At 34.6% G+C, this 17,471-nt stretch overlaps 2 protein-coding genes, 3 non-coding genes and 1 pseudogene across 5 annotated transcripts; 1 reads left to right on the top strand and 5 right to left on the bottom strand.

Moving 5' to 3' along the window:
* The first annotated feature begins 93 nt into the window (after positions 1–93).
* Positions 94–1,756, top strand: LOC143563955 (protein LEAD-SENSITIVE 1-like). Its single transcript, XM_077051368.1, has 2 exons — positions 94–187; positions 1,029–1,756. Exons 1-2 carry the CDS (start codon positions 94–96, stop codon positions 1,736–1,738), a joined length of 804 nt encoding a protein of 267 aa, XP_076907483.1. The 3' UTR covers positions 1,739–1,756.
* Positions 1,757–2,253: 497 nt separating this feature from the next.
* TRNAV-AAC (transfer RNA valine (anticodon AAC)) lies at positions 2,254–2,327 on the bottom strand. The gene has a single exon. It is a non-coding gene; the product is annotated as a tRNA-Val (tRNA).
* A 1,607-nt stretch (positions 2,328–3,934) lies between these two features.
* On the bottom strand, positions 3,935–4,008 carry TRNAV-AAC (transfer RNA valine (anticodon AAC)). The gene has a single exon. It is a non-coding gene; the product is annotated as a tRNA-Val (tRNA).
* A 1,115-nt stretch (positions 4,009–5,123) lies between these two features.
* Positions 5,124–5,197, bottom strand: TRNAV-AAC (transfer RNA valine (anticodon AAC)). The gene has a single exon. It is a non-coding gene; the product is annotated as a tRNA-Val (tRNA).
* An 899-nt stretch (positions 5,198–6,096) lies between these two features.
* Positions 6,097–7,373, bottom strand: LOC143563957 (early nodulin-like protein 8). The gene is made up of 2 exons (XM_077051372.1): positions 7,131–7,373; positions 6,097–6,580 (listed from the first exon to the last, which is right to left on the bottom strand). The coding sequence occupies exons 1-2, from the start codon at positions 7,303–7,305 to the stop codon at positions 6,174–6,176; spliced, it is 582 nt and encodes a 193-aa protein (XP_076907487.1). The 5' UTR covers positions 7,306–7,373; the 3' UTR covers positions 6,097–6,173.
* Positions 7,374–10,172: 2,799 nt separating this feature from the next.
* Positions 10,173–10,885, bottom strand: LOC143563950 (uncharacterized; annotated as a pseudogene).
* Positions 10,886–17,471: the final 6,586 nt, after the last annotated feature.

The following is a 17,471-nucleotide window of genomic DNA, read 5'->3' on the forward strand; positions in this document are numbered from 1 at the left end:
GTCGGGCTTTCAAAGAAAAAAGAAAAAGAAAAAAAAAGCGTAGAAGCCGATCAATATTTACACTTGCTCCTTCAAACCCTAGAATCATAAAAAATGGGTTACTTGTCTCACCGAGTTGATCCAGATGAAATCAAGCCCGGTGATCACATTTACACCTGGAGAACTGCATTCACTTACGCCCACCACGGTCTGCATTTTATTCATACATTTCAAACATTATTATATTATTATATACATTCTATGTTTTGCATTGATGAACAACTCTATCGTGTTATATTTGGGAATCAAACAGACAAAGTTATCAAAGTTTGCTTTTTTTAATCTTGTATACTAATTAGTAATTAGGGCTTACAGTTATTTATGAAATAAAATTTGATTTTATGATTCTTACCTATGACCTATTGTTGATAATAATCCAGGACTTGCATTTTGACCATTATAATCCTAACTTTAATTTTTGTTACCAAGAGCAATCCTGGTAGCATAGTCATAATCAAATAATATATGATTTTCACTCGATTCTCTCACATTAAAGATTGTGAACAGAGAAATGTGGTAGCGAAACTGAGTATAAATAAAGTGTAATTGAGTGTGAAATCTATGATGAATATGCTACTGGGATTGCTCTGTGCAATACAAGTGAAAGTTAGGATTATCATTGGTCAAAGTGTAAGTATGGATTATTATTATTATTATCGGCCAATAGTTTATTAAAATTCATTTTTTAGGAAAATATAAGTATCGTTGTTTCGGGACTATAGTTGTGAGGTTAACGGATGTTTGTGTTTGGAAAATTTCTCGGATAAGCTATTTAGAATCAGATTATATATTTGCTACAATTATTTTATCATCAAATGATTGTGATAGGTTTATCTAAACACTCAAAACCAACTGTTTATTGTTTCAATCTAAATAAAGTCTCTAATATTTATCAAATTTTGTGAAAGCTATGTTTTATCTTTTTTTAAATATTTATGTGTTTTTTTACTAATAGATCTTCAATTATGGTAATGAAATACACAATACAGGTATTTATGTTGGTGAAAACAAGGTTATTCATTTCACGAACTATCAAGAAACTGCGAGTTCTGTATGGAACGTGTCTTCTAGTATTCAAGTTCCATCTTCATGTTTCACCTCTATCGACATTGGATTTTCACAACCCGAATGCGGAAACAATTGTGATTTCGATTCATGTTTATGCATTTACACCTGTGGCTTTCATCAACCAGACAGTGGAGTAACACTCTCGTGTTTGAATTGTTTTATTGGCACCGGGTCACTGTACATTTATCAATATGGAGTAAACAAATGGGCACATATTTCCAAAATTCGAGGCGGCATATGCACCATTAAACCATCAAGCCCACCTGCTGATGTGATCCACCGAGCCGTATATTTGCTCAAATCAGAAACCGGATTTCGAAACTATGATGTGTATAAGAACAACTGTGAGGATTTCGCTTTGTATTGCAAGACGGGCTTTTTGGTTTATGGCAAGCTCGCTACAGGAGGCAGTGGTCAGGTGAATTCCATCGCTAGTGCCCCATGGAAGCCCGTTCTTCTTCAAATGTTTGAAAAAGTTGTGTTACGCACCTCTCTGAGTCCGATCACAGTTGCAGCCACAGTTGGTCTGTATTATTGGGACCGTTATAAAACCGACATTGGTGTCCGAGATGATGTTGTTAAGGTTAGGGTGGAACATGTTGAATCGTTTATGTGTGCTCGTGGCTATTAAGAAACCTGTGGAATGTAACGGGCACGTCATGTAACCAATAAGCTTATGGTCTTTGACACGGGTTATTGTTTACGCTATGTAAGGACTTTGGGATTTTGTTTCAGATGTTATCTAAGACAGGTTTTTAATTATCTTTGTTGCTTTAGTGATTGTATCTTTTTTTTAACGATATCATTTGCATATACTCTTTTAGTATGTGATGCCTACAACCCCAAGTATTTTTGTAAATTGGACAATATTATACATTATGTTTCTGCATTGATGAATAAACAATCCTTCGCCTTAATCTTAGCCGCGTCATCTAGAACACCATTATCAGTCGCATATTGGTTTAAATGCGGCCGTACAAAAAGAACTGAACTGTCAATGTTAATGTTAATTTTTGGTTATAAATAATAATATTGGATTGTGGGAGATGAATGGCATGATGGAAATGTAACATGTAATTGATGCATTTGCTACAAGACCTTTAAATGTAATATTGAGAAAACAACGTGCAAAAATAAATGTACAAATGGCTTCGCTCGGGTTCGAACCGGAGACCTTCAGTGTGTTAGACTGACGTGATAACCAACTACACCACGAAACCGTTGTTGTTAGAGTTTACTGTGTTTCTTACATAAATCGATCTTATTTCAATTATCTCTTGATGACTAGAAACAAAATTTGTTTTTTTGAGATGGTGACATTTTGGATTCTAAATCCAAATCCAAAAAGGTGATTGTAATGAATCATCATTGGGTGCTTTATGATAATGATTTGGATCTTATATTATTAGCTTTTATAAAAGAGATCAAATCTTATTAATATTTGTTTTCTTTTAAAAGTTTTAAAATCACCTTATTTTCTGTCTTTTAAAAAATTCATAAATAATTGAAAAAATAAATAAATATCAATCAGGTTTGATCTTTCTTTATAAAAGCTAGTGATATGCGTATATATGGTTAAGCTAGTCGAAAAGGCGTTTTCTATGTAGATCTTTTTCATATATCTCTTTGGTAGTGCATATTTTTTCAATGCCGAAAAACGTTTTTATGGTTTACATTGTTACTTGCATCCTGAGCTGCTTAACCAGGCAACCCAGCTCATGAAAGATAATAACAATTTATGGCTGGCAGTTAAACACATGGTGAGAAGTGAGTGTTTTCTTTAGTAACTTACAAGAAGTTCTTGAATAAGCGCTTTAAAAGGTTGTGTGTGAACTTTATTGAAGCAAGAAGTACCTCATTAGTGCTTGGTAAAATACCTAACTGTAACAATACTCCATCTATCTGTTGGGCGAGCCAAAGGGGTTTGGAGGTTATAATGTGGTTAGGAACAACTGTGAGGATTTTGCTTTGTATTGCAAGACAGGGCTTTTGATACATGGTAAGCCCGCTACTGGAGGCAGTGGTCAGGTGAATTCTTTATTAATGTACCATGGAACACCGTTGTTGTTCATATGCTTCAAAAGGTTGTGTTTAGCGCCCCTAAGAGTCTAGTCACAGTAACTGTCTCAGTTGGGTGGAATAATTGTGACAGATATAAAAACGACATTGGTGTTCAAGATGATGTTGTTAAGGTTGGGGTGGAAGATGTTGAATCGTTTATGATTTCTCGTGGCTATTAAGAATCCTGTGGAATGTAACTGGCACGTCATGTGACCGATAAGCTTATGGTCTTTGATGCGAATTGATGTTATTGGTTACATTGTGTAAGGACTTGAGATTTTGTTACAAGGAGCCCGAAAGTTGGAGATACAATTAACAAAAAGGGAAATTAACAAAGTTGAACATGCACCAATCTTCCCATCTACATTTGATATTCAACTCCTATTCATCCCCCAAGGATAGGAATTTGCCTTGATATCAATGACCACCTTATCCACCAAGACAGACCAGTTCTTGAAAATTATATCATTTCTCATTCTCCAAAGTCCAAATCAACTAGCACATTACAAAAGAGATTGCTTGTATTAGTAAACACTCCTCTTTGCCTCTCTTAAGCTTCGTCGGGTACTCTAGTAGATTTTTAACCGATTCAAAGCTTGAAGAACCTGGTGATTTAACCCTTGTGGACAATAGACTAAATCCACTTCGCCACTCTATAATGCACCATTAGTTGTTCCGATGATTCAAGACTCAAATCCACACAAAAGTACAAAACACAAATATTGGTTGAAGTCAAACAAACAACGTGAAAAAATCTATATACAGATGGCTTCGCCCGGGTTCGAACCGGAAAACTTCAGTGTGTTAGACTGACGTGATAACCAACTACACCACGAAACCGTTGTTATTGAATGCGACTGTGTTTATTATATTAATCTATTGTGTTTCAGTTTTCTGTTTATGATAACAAATTTTGCTTTCTTGAGATGATAACATTTTGGATTTTAAATACAGATCCAAAAGGTTGTTTGTAATGAATCATCATTGAGTGCTTTATGATATGATTTGAATCTTATATTACTAGCTTTTACAAAAGAGTGATTGATATTTATTTATTTTCTTTTTCAATTATGTTTTTAAGGTTTTAAAATCACCTTAAGACAAAACCTTCATAAATAGTTGAAAAAAGAAATAAATATTTATCAGATTTGATCTTTTTTTTTAATAAAAGCTAGTGATATGCATGTATTTTAAGATGCACGTTGTTAAACGTCAATATTATAGAGGTCGAAAAGGCATTTTCCATGGGGATATTTTTCATATTACTCTTTGGTAGTGCATATTTTTTCCATTGCCGAAAAATGATTTCATGAATTACAAGAAGCAGCCAACTCATGAAAGAAGTATAACAATTGTATTAGGAGGGAATCATCATTTCTCTTTTTCAGCTTTTAACTCATGAAACACATGGTGAGAAGTGACTAGTGAGTGTTTTCCTTGGTATGTTACAACAAGTTCCCAAATAAGCGCTTGAAAAGATTGTGCATGAACTGTATAGAAGCCTTGCAGCAAGAAATATCACATTAGTACTTGGTAAAATATACTTAATTGTAACAAACTAACAATGCTCCTATAAAAAGTTTCTAGACAACCCTTTCAAAGCGCTTACCAAAACTTCGTGCAACGTAGTCAAAAGAACACACTGCTCACCATGTGCTTTGCATGCAGGCATAAGTAAAAAGCTCAAAATAAATAAATAATCATCCCCCGTGATAAGCATCCAATCATTATACTTCTGCCCTGAGGTGGCTGCTTGGTTATGCAAATCAAGATACAACTAATTTTGAAGCACTTATTCGACTTTGTACTAAAGAGCATTGTATTTAGTAACAGGGTATTAGACAAACTGCCCTGCAACCACGATTGAATATGTTATCATAAGAGTTTGAGATTAATATTTGCTATAAAGTTTGTATTATTAAAAATTTTAAAAACGTGAAAATTAATAAATGGTGTGGCTTCGCCCGGGTTCGAACCGGAGACCTTCAGTGTGTTAGACTGACGTGATAACCAACTACACCACGAAACCATTATAGTTCATGTTAATTATATTAATTACATAAATACAAGTTAGACAAATCATGCATGATCCAACCAGGATCATTTTTATTCTTATGATTATAGTTGACATTGTGGAAATTGATTAGTTCAACCCCTCTTTAATGTGTTGTGTTTGGTGAGTCTCGCCTTTGCTAAAACTTAGCGAAACCACAATTCATAATTGATATCATTGTCATGCAAAAATGTAACCACAAGGCAGTATAAGAGTTTAAATGTTTAATAGTCTGAACATAAGAAATTTTGTTCAAATTGAGTAAAACAGAATTGGGATTGGATAATATGTAACTAAACTCGAACAAAACGAAGAATAATCTACTTATTTTGGCCGAATACCGATACCTAATTGCCCCCCACAACAAAATTCCTGGGTCTGCCACAACTTCTTGTATATATGCGATTGTTCTGAAAAAGATATAAATAGTTCTATAGCTAACAAAAATGACTTAAGAGATAGATCTACTTGTTTAAATTTGCTACGATCTCAAAACCTGATAACAAATTCTTTATAAATCTACTTAATAAAATGCATGCAAAATTACTTCATATCAAATCATATGAACCAAAAAAGTTTAAAGCCTTTTAGTAAGACATAAGTTAATTACTTAAGTAAATCAAGTTGATTTTGAAATAAGTTAGTGACTCAATAATTCCTTCTTTTATTCTCTCCAACACTGGACACGGTGGACATGGTCACATTGAAATGTGGATCTATAACAATAAATTAAAGTATAATCTAATATCCATTTTTTAATACTTCATAATTTGATTCAATAATGCATGAAAGCTGCTGCTTGTCCTTCTTGATACTCCAAAAAAGTAAAAATTCCAAAGCATAAAATCTTTTTATATATGGTACAAATAAATATCACTGCATACCTTTAAACAATTGTGAAAAAAATAATGTAACCTTTAACTCAATTACACAAAATCCATATCACTTGTTCCTATATCTTCCTACCAAATAAAGCACAAATCAAAACTCCAATAACTGCAGCAAACAAAACTGATGTTTTAATGTGCAACGACGAAGATGATGATGGCGATGGTCCTGTTGGTATCCCGCCAAAAACAGTCGGGTACGAAGGTGCAGTGTCAGCCAATGCACCACTGGGACTGGAGGCGGGTGGTTGAGGTAACGACCCATCACTTGCATACACAGAAATCTGAAGTTTTTGGGATTTTTCACAGTGGCCCGACACACCACTAGTGAAGTAAAAAACACCCGGGGAAGTGATGTTGAATAGAGAATTTCCGTCGTTCATGTACAAGATTGGATTTTTAAGTTTGCAAGTGTTGTAGGATTCTTTTGTCACTTGAATTACTGAGTCTTGGCTTGGTGGGTACAAAAATACTGCACAATTACACACATTTTTAATTCAAGAATCCCGAAAACAGTTTTCTTGTTTGTATTAGAGGTGCTAAACGGGTCGTGTTTGAGGGTTGGCAATCCAACCTGGCACAAACCCAAAAATCGTGTTAGACATATGAACTCAAACATGACAAGAATATTCACGGTGACAAAAACATGACCATTCGATGATTTTTCTTTAATTTTTTTCGCATTAATACTTTGGAATTACAATTTTAAAAAGAAACATAAATGTATATAAACAATTTTATTTATTCTTTAAATTTTGTTATAAGTTATCCAACCAGTTTAATTTATAATATAAAACACAATTAAAAAATAAAATGAAAAATAAATGGGTTAAATGTGTCAACCCCCATGACCTACCAGATTGAGACGAACACTACCATTTAGCTAAGTGGGTTCGTGGGTTGGACCCGAAACTGACCTGAACTCTTTTATATTAATCCCAAACCCGTGAACTATATGTTAGGTTCATGTCCTGTCAAAAACTCGCACCCCTAATTTGGATCATGAATGATTTTGAACTTACAAAGCGAATCGCCGATCCTGAAAGTGAGTTTCTTGGGCCAATTTGTGTAAACTTTAGGATCTGCTGAGGTGGGTACATTCCAAGCTTGTAGATTTCCAACTTGGTATTGATATGCAAACACATTTGCTTGTATCAACACGAAGAACACGATAAAACACGACAACTTAACCGCCATCTCCCCGGCTTTTCTCTGCTTTCTGTTACTCAAATTTAGTAAGAGAGAGTAGAATTTAGGGCGACAAGCATCAAATATGTGTAGATCTATAAAAGGAAGACAGGATTTATGTTAAAAGACTAAAATGCCCTCCTTTTATATTATTTTAAGTCTTGTTGTTCATGTTGTTACCAATAGGAAACAAGGCTTTTTGACTAAGGATCTATGATCTGAAGAGTGCAGCCAAGGTAGATCTGTGAAGGAATTTAGTAAATATTGACTTGTAGTAGATAATTATGTGTAAATAAAATATCAAATGATTAAAATAGACATGACCAATTATTTAAAGAAAACAAATGAACGTGGGACAGTTGGTCTACAGAGCAATACAAGACTGGATGCAGCTCAACATGGAGGCAATGCAAACTTGCATATGTTATGGGAAAACATGTGGATGTATGCTTTTTCATTTAACCGACATTTCAATATTCTCCCTTTTCTTTTATTATTTACTTTTCTCAAAACTACAGTTGATATATAGTTAAGGGTGTAAACGAGTCAATCCACTAGTAAGCTATTAAGATCGGCTTACTAAAAACATGAATTGAGAAGTGTTTAAAAGAGCTCTAGCCTAAGCTTGTGTCTAAAAAACAAGTTTGTTTAATAACTATAATAGTATAACTAAAATATATGTAAAAAATAATTATAAATTTTATACAGTTTAACTAATAAATATAAACGATCCGAGCTCGAGCTTAACAAACTACTAACGAGCTGACGTCGGGCTTTAGAAATAGAGCTTGAAACGAGCTTGTGTCTAGTCAAGCTCGGGATCGCCTTGGCTCGTTTATAACCAATATAGATGAAGAAACACTAGTTCAATCTAGATAGATTAAGCTAATATCTCGACCGGGGGTTATGGTTAAATCGATTTCCACAAGTAGACTTCCATTTAAGCAGATCCGTAAAAAAATTAACAGGAGCCTTCTTTTTATAGAAATCTCTGCCCATTTAAAAACACATTACAGTTACCAAAAAGTAGTCAACTATCAAAATAGCATAGCTTCTTTACCCCTTTACACATTGCTTTTCAAACAAATAATAATAATAATAAACTTGGCACAAAAAAGATTTAAAAAATTATTGCATAATCTCCTATCTAGAGGTGGGCAAATAAACCGTTAACCGAACCAACCTGAAAACTGAACCGGTTTGAAACCGATTACGTAGAACCGGTTTGGAACCAATTGAAACCGTAGGTTCGGAACCGGTTTGTAATTTTCTTCACCAAAACCGGTTCCAAACCGGTTAACCGATCCGAAACCGGCAAAAACTGGTCAAAACCCAAACCGAAACCGGTCGCAACATCGTAAGAAACTGGTTTCAACCCGAACCGAAACCAATCATAAACCGGGTTTGACTTTTGTTGACCAAACCGAACTGGTTTTAACCTAAACTGGTTTTGAGGTGCACAAACCGGTTTCCATAATCGGTTTTAAATCGGTTCGGTTTCGGTTCAGTTTTTAGGTCGGTTCAGTTAACCGGTTTATTTGCCCACCTCTACTCTGCTCCTATCTAATAAATTGACTTTTGACTTTTTAAAATCAATCTGTTTCTTTCATCGTGTGTTCAGATATTGAGTGGTTCACCTTTAATGCATTCAAGAGTTAACTTTTTTCTGAATTTAGGGAAAAAAAAAACTCGGTGCTATTTAAGATGGAAAAGAAAACACACATGATCTTTGTGCAACCACCAAAAGGCGTTCTTGCAACATAAATGCAATGAAGAGGAACCAAGTACACATTCCAAACATATGAAGAATGGAAATGCATTATGCATCAACCATCAAAAGGAAAAAAAAGAAAAGAAAATGTTTTAAATATGACATGTTACCAATTTTAACTCAATTACGTATAAATGTGTTGATCCAGATTCATGTAATGCTTTATTTCTATCGTGTAAAAAAGTAAATAAATAAAAGTTAACGGCTAAATATTAAATAACTAAAGTAAGCGGCTCGGAAGTCACCTATGTTATACTTTTAATTTCCATAAATTCCTATGTTTTCTTCTGGCTTTTAGCTACAGCTCGTAGGCTGAAAAAATGAGTTGGCCTGCTCCAACATTATCTCTTAGCCTCCTGGATTTAGCCGTCGAATTCGTATTTTAACATACCAAATATAAGTGTTTTTTGTATGTCTTATATGCTTAAAACTTATATCATTTAACTATGTATCATTGTCTTATATACGTAAAAGATAAGGGTGAAGGATGTTATGAAAGATAGCCTACGTGATTATATTTGTAAAATAAAGAAGTGTTGTGATGAAAGGTGTAGTTATTTCGCTAGATCTATATTAATGCGTTGGATTGGATTGGATTGGATTGGGGGTTTGCAAAGTTTTAGTATAATACACTTTATTTATAAGACAACAAATAGAGAAATATCATGGGCCGGGTGGATACTATAGATTGTTATGTTGTCAATACGGTTTCAGAAACTCAATTAGATTATTAGATAGTAAAATGTTAATTTATCAACACCATAGTTTTGAGCAATGATTATGAGGAAAGTAGGAGTCAAATAGACGTCTTCAATCAAACATGAAAATATATAGTGATTTCCTTGTGTCTAGACTGGGAAGAAACCATCATTTATAATATTCTTTTCTCACTAAGTTAAATAGAGAGATGATTAATTAAATTTCTCATAACATTGTGGTTTATTATGAACTTCCACACCAAGTACAAAAAGAACCTTGGCTAAGCTCGTATTGTAACATTTAATTATTATTACAACCATCAATTCTAATTGTCAATTCAAAGACAATTAATACAAAACTTCACAACTATGTATTGTACACATGAATCTACACATGAATCCATGTCTTATAATATTCTCCTCCTCCTCCTCCTCCTCCTCCTCCCACTCTTTGAGGATGCTTTAGACACCAAATATCCCACCCCCAAACACACCACCCATATCCCACACATCCACCGCCCACCCTCCACCTCCACCTCACAACCACCGTCTTCCACCGCATCACCACCGGCACAATCAGGACAACCACACTCCACCACCACCTCCTCCTCCTCACTCTCTTGCTCCGGTATCTCCTCCAAACCCTCAAAACACCTCCTCTTCCTCCTACTCACCACTATCTCCACCTTCTCCCTCATCACCACCGCCTCCTCCGCCACCACCACCACCTCCACCACCCCACCATCACCACCCTCCTCCAACCCACACCTACACTCCATCCTCCACTCACCACTCCCATCCCTCCTAAACCCACCCTTCACCACCTTATCCTCCTTCACATAAACCTCAAACTTCACCCCCTCACTCACCCTTACCCGCTCCCTACTCCCGTACACTACCTCCCCATCACCCGATACGACCCGATGCAACGTCACAAACACCGGTGCATCGGGTCGTATAACGGACCCGTTCACCTCCAACGGCCCCCCGGTGATCCGGGGGAGGTAGTGTAACGTGAGGGACTTGGGTAAGGACGAGTAAATGATAATATGATGTGAAAGGATTTGAGTTTGAAGAGACGCTGAGTTTGATCAGCAGCTGGCTGAAACCCACGGCACATATTTGATATATATGATATTATACTCTTAATTTAATTTAATGAATGAAATGAAAACTGTGGTGTGAATTGTGGTTATTTAGTTTGCTATTATATGGGTTTGGTCAATGATGGATGGAAGAAGAAAACAAGGGGTGGTGCACACGGTTTGTGAGGCGGTGAGTAAACGATAAAAGTTAGCGCCAACAGAGAAATTGCTGCGGGAAAGAGCAAGTTCTGTGTGCGACTCCGGATGGGATATTTGTGTCTCGTTAGTTTCATATATCTTTGTTTATTTTATAGTAACGTGTTAAAAATCGTCTCTCAATTGGGGGTATATGAAGCGACGAGACAAACCATACGCCCTAAAATAAAAATCGTCTCCCTCGCCGACGTGACGTCACGTGTCAAAAATTGCCCCCAAATGTAACCTCTCCATTACACATAGTTACACATAGCCTAAACGAAAATAGCAAAATTTAAACTTTTGGGCTGAAATAAGAAATTAAATGAATGAAAACCATAATTTACTCATTATGTTAATAATCATCAAAAAATTATATTTTATGTTAATTGTTGTTCTAAGTAAAGAAAAAGCGAAGTCTTTTCTTGTAACAACTCATAAAATTAGAAGTTAATTGATTGAAAAGATAGGGCGACAAGTCCTCCAGAAGTTCTATACGTTATATATTGTTTTGTAAATGGAGTTTTTTACATGTAAAATTTATACATACATATGTGTGTCATAGTTCACATAATCGGCATGTATTACCTCGAATATTTGTCACACATAAGTTGTGAAGATTAGAGTTTCACTTTTGTCTTTTAAAAAGTTGCTATAAATCGTAGTTCTTTCTTCCTCGACTAATATACTTAATAGTTCAAATAGTTTATCATGAAAAACATGTACATGATTACTCTTTTTCTTATTATTACTTCGATCGTGATTGCTATAGGTACATGTGCATATCTGTCTACATACACGTGCAGACAGACACATAAAAAAGCTTATTCTTTTTTCTTCTTTTAATAGGCGTACTAAAAAATATTAATCAGTATGAGTATGATGATTCTTTTAACTATTACGTTTGATGCAAAAATAAATTTTTATAGATAAGTAACAGTGAGTTTAATATACACCTTCAAAACAAAAATGAGAACTTCGGAATATTTTCTGTTCTATGACACTAAATCATAGTATAAACCATTTTGAAGGGTTAAAAGAATAAAACTCTAAATCTATTTCAATCTCATGTGCAGCCAACACTAAGACGCCTCCCTTTGCCCTCATCGACTCACAGACGGTTTCCTCCACCAAACATCGAGCTCCTTGGCGACCCGTTCCCTGCTTTATGAACTCGGATTTCATATCACGTAAGTTGCTTACTATGCATTTATTAAATTTTACTATAGTCAGTGTCCGGTTACATCCCTTTGTGTTCGATAGTGTTCTATATTATTATTATTATTGTTGTTATTATTATTATTATTATTATCTGTTTACGTTCTTTTACAATATTAACAAACAAACACGAACAAACTCAATTTTTCTTAAAGAACGAGAACGTCTGTTTGTTCGACAAAAACTTAACGAACGAACACGAAAAAAGTCTCGTCCGGTTCGGTTTTTTAACAACTTGAGGTGTTATTAAAAAAATATGACAAACTGATTTTAATAATCTCATTCTTTGCAATGGCCAATAATAATCCAATAATTAACTCCATTAAGTTTCATCCAAATTTCAAAGTGACGTCTTAGAGCTTTTGATCAGAAAAAGAATGCGAGTCAATTGATGTAAAACTTACATTAAAACGGTTCCTCAAACAACGAAACAGTGCTTGATGTTTAGACTTCCAATTAATCAAGCTGATCGTCGTTTAGAATACCGTTTCAGTGTAAGTTTTACATTAGTCAAATCGTATTCTTCTTTTGATAAAAAGTCCTAAAACATCGGTTTGAAATTCGGAGAAAATTTAAGGAAGTTCAATTTTTCTAACCGCCAATGAAAAAATATAGTATAAAAAGGGGGACTAGTGGTAGAGGTGCACAAATCGGTTTTTTTAAAAAAACCGGTTCGGTTATTAACCGGACCGGTTTTTTTTGGCCCGGAAAAAAACCGGTTCGGTTAATAACCGGACCGGTTAATAACCGGTTTTTGTATGTCAAAACCCTAACCGGTCTAACCGGTTAGGATCGGTTTAGAAACCGGTTAATAAACCGGTTTTTTTATTAACCGGTTTTTTAGTAACCGGTTTTTAGGTTAACCGGTTTTTTTTTTTTTTTTTTTAAATAACCATTATTTTTTCACAGTATAAACAAACCGGTAACTACTAGACAAACCGGTAACTACAAGGCAAAACGGACTGACCATAAAATAATTATCGGCCTTAATACAATAATAAATTTTTATAATTAAGAAACTGTGAGTTTAACATACACTTTCAAAAGAAAAAACCTAGAAAAATTTATTGCAAAATGACCATAAAATATTTGTTCTTTTTATCTTGCAGGTTCCAAAATTGAAGCCGAGGGAACAATACCACGTAGATGTAACTGCGGCGATGGCTGTGATAAAAAAGAACTTTATTGTTGTCAGAAGCCTTTGTACCCATGTGATGAATGCTATACAGACGGGGAGAAATGCAAAGAAAAGTGCTCCTATTAATTACTGATTGGGTCCGCGCTTTGCGTCGATATTAAACGAGGATATTTGTTCCGAATTTAACCTAAATTATGGTACAAATAAGAATATATAAAAACATGTATTAAATATAAATACATTAGTATTATTAAAATGGTATGGAGATATTTTTCTTATATACGCTATCACACACACATATCCACATCACCCTGTCTCTGTTTAAGGTTGTACCACCACCATATGACACCTCCACACCACTAAAACACAATCACCACCACCCACCATCCGACACCTCCACACCACTAAAACACAATCACCATCACGTAATGTTACTTTTTGTGTACGACTTCTACTTTGCAAAATTGTTGGTACGACTAGAACCACCATCGCCGACGTCATGCAACCACTACCATCGCCATGTCGCTAAAATCACCACCAACCATCATCAGTGATTCAGATATGAAACCACCACCACACACTCACACCCACCGTCTCTACCATTGATTTTCATAAATGTGGGAGTGAAGTGTCGAGAGAGAGAAAAAAAATCAACTTAAAGAAGTACCAATGAAATCTAACCACGCGGACTAATTGTAAATTAACACCGTTTATGGTTGGTTTCATATATATATAAAATATGATTATATAAGGTAGAATGATATTACTTATTTTTATTTTTTTAATAACTATTTTTTTATATTACTTTACATATTTTGCCTCTTGTGAGGCTCGAATGTCAACCTTTATCGGGTAAAACCAACACCTTTACCATCACATCACAAGGGGTGAGACGATAGAATAATATTATACACTCTAGACATGAAAATTACATAAATAAATAACTAGTCACCCAATATACATGTTTGGACATATTCTAGACATGAAAATTATACATATTCAAGACATGAAAATTCCGATTTTAGTTGTAAACTTTTAAAAAGTTACATTACGGTTTCCGACTATTTCACCCAAATATATAGTAAAACTTCAATAAATTAATACTCAGAATTAATAATTTGTCAAGTCCCAACTTGGGACCGGTGTAAATAGGATCTCAATTGATAAAATAATAAGATAATTTTTTTTTGAAATTCCAGTGTATATATATTGGTTCCAACGAAACTATAAATTAATAGTTATTAAAAGATTTCAAATACTAAGATTGTCTAGTAAAAAATAAATCTATAGTCATGTAACATCCGTGTTTTTGAGAATAATAAATAAAAGAAAATTTTATTATTTCATGTGTGTCGTTATTTAAATTTAGTAAGTAATAAAGGGATTGAGTGGTAGGCTTAGGATTTATGTATGGACTTGAGAGTGGTTACGGGCCTTAGGCCCATGGGTTTGGAGTATTTAAACCTCAAACCCTCCCTTATCACCCAAGCACTTTTCATTCTCCATCTTCTTCCTCCCTACACATACTCCACACAAACTCTCTTCCTCTCATATTTTTCTAAGATCCAAGAGAAACATATAGTATAAAAAGTGGGACTAGTGGTAAAACCGTGACATTTGAGCCAAAACAAGGTAGACCTCAGTACGTATTTACCGATTAAGCAAATAAACGTCTTTTGCGTAACAAATGAACGATTAACCGAACGGGTCGGGTTATGACCCAGATATCTCGGGGGGCATCTATAAGTGATATACGATCTATACAAGCTAAAACATTAGAAATATGGCCTTAGTTTGATAGCAAACAAGTTAAACGAAAATATGCTCGTTTAACTACCCGCTATAGATTTAAACGCGAAAGATAGTTACAAACCAAGCATTGTATCATCCGTTAAGCCGAAAAAGACTTACCAAACACTTATTTGAAATGTTTTAAGTGATCCGTGAAAATATTTTTGATTTTTACAAACATATAGTATGTTTTTATAATTTTACTCAAAACTAGCCGAAAAACACTTGTTTTCGCGTTGATTAACGCACCCGATAAGTTTTTCGCGCCAAAAACCGAACCCGAACTAAATTTGGACCGGGCTTTTCGTATTTGGGCTTGAGAATTCAGAAACTTGGGCCAAAATGGGCCCATGGACCTCCGATCGCAAACAGCAGCCCCCCCCCCCCCTTTTATTCTTTCACATTTAAACTAGATCCAAGATATTTTCAGCCTCATTTTCTTGAAAACTCTGGACATAATTGCTGCTCCATCCAAAAACTTTCAAACCCTAAGGTAAAGAGCTTAAACAAGTAGCTTTTGTACTTGTTTAACCTTGTTTAATACCATAAAAACATGTCTTGGTTACTAAAAATCATTCCTAACCGTGTAAAAATCCTAAAAATGTTCCATAATCATGTTTTGATCATACACATGGTAAGGAACCTGTTTTGATAGTTTTTTGGCCATAAACACGGATTAAATGGTTGAAACGGCGTTTTCACGGTTCAAAAGTTCGTTTTTGTGCAATAGCCGAAACTCTAAGTTAAGGGTTGTTATGTTGATGAAATATTGCTTGGTTTGTGATATAGGACTTGTACCTAGCTTTCTTAGAAGCACAAGAACCTGAAAGCTTGATTAAAAAGTCGAAAACGAGCCAAACCCGCTAAGGTAATGCCGAAACACTCGCTTACGGGCTATTTAGGTTAAGGTTGTGATGTGCATATTTTTAGGCCTTGAAATTTTTCAGGGACATCAGGGATCATGTCAATGAGTCCCTGTTCAAATTTGGTAATTTTTCGACCATCCGAGAATATTTGACGAGTTTATTACCGAATTGGGACGTTTATTTGGGAAAAATAGCTAAAATACTTCAAAAATTATGAACATTTTCTGGGAACTCAGATTTGATGTATGTTGATCACATATGAATTTTGGGATCATTTGGAGAAGCTTAAAGGTGTTTTGTTTATTTGCGTTCGTGTGAATTTTTACAGCTGAAATTGGGCCGAAAAGAATATTGCACGAGCTTTTTATATTCTGGAATTGATACAGGTTGTTTTGGAACATAATTTAAGTATTCAGGAATTTTTGTGGAATTTTTGGAAATTGTTTGGGGTAAACGGACGATTTTTAGGCGAAATATAGCTGATAAAATAAATTTTTATAAATTAATAAATCAGTAAATAAATTCCAGAAATATTTTTATAAAAATCTAAATATTTTAATTGATAAGTGGTTAAATTTTCATAATTTAATGATTAACGGTTAATTAATTATACTAATTTGAATATTAAAAAAATTCAGTTTTTATAAAAACCGGCAAGTTCGCGACAGGTGAACCTGCGGAAAAATCAAAACACCAAGAGTGATCAAAAATCATATTTTTGGACTAATTAAGTAAAAATGAACTTTTCTATGAGAAACCTGGACAATCCGGGTGGATTGTGCGCGTTTTTTCTCAAATCAAACTGTATAAACAGAAACGGGCCCCGTGGCTAATCCGGGACCCTAATAGGTGATCCTTCTTTATAATTTAATCATTTTATTAACCAATACATTTACTCAAGCTTATTTTCCCATAACTGCTTTCTGAACGCGTAAACGAGCAACTTGGCCCAGCTGGGAAAACGGGAGTCTGAGCTAAGTTCGGTTTTAAGTATTAGACATTGAACAACATCACAACCTAAGCTTATTGCCACTTTCTGGGCGTTCCAGCTACACCCAGATTAGTTATATAGCCCAGTTTAGTATTGAGATTATAATAATATTAAAATATTAATATTATTATAATATTAATTATAGGAACTACTGATAGCAGACCGATCAAACCACGAGCTGATACAGTACTGAATATATACTAAACCGTGAGTTTCATGACCCCACTTTTAAACTGTTTTACGAACCTTTGGGGTGAAAAGCATGTTTGATTACATATAAATACTTGAAACATGTATTGATGTGAATTGTGACATTTGTCAATTTCGTGTTATTTTATACTTGTATTCTTAATGTAAACCCGACCCGTTTTGTATCCCGAACCTTTTGATATAATCAAAATGATGAATTGTATGTTAAATAT

The sequence above is a fragment of the Bidens hawaiensis genome, unplaced genomic scaffold (genome assembly GCF_021521415.1).
Source record: "Bidens hawaiensis isolate Kalapana, Puna unplaced genomic scaffold, B.hawaiensis_p1.1 tig00021674_1, whole genome shotgun sequence".
NCBI lineage: Eukaryota > Viridiplantae > Streptophyta > Magnoliopsida > Asterales > Asteraceae > Bidens > Bidens hawaiensis.

Coding starts and splice junctions, on each gene's coding strand:
- LOC143563957 (XM_077051372.1), bottom strand. CDS start 7,305: ATGGCGGTTAAGTTGTCGTGTTTTATCGTGTTCTTCGTGTTGATACAA. Junction 6,581..7,130: donor CAGGATCGGCGATTCGCTTT/GTAAGTTCAAAA, acceptor GTAATTGTGCAG/TATTTTTGTACCCACCAAGC.
- LOC143563955 (XM_077051368.1), top strand. CDS start 94: ATGGGTTACTTGTCTCACCGAGTTGATCCAGATGAAATCAAGCCCGGT. Junction 188..1,028: donor ATTCACTTACGCCCACCACG/GTCTGCATTTTA, acceptor TACACAATACAG/GTATTTATGTTGGTGAAAAC.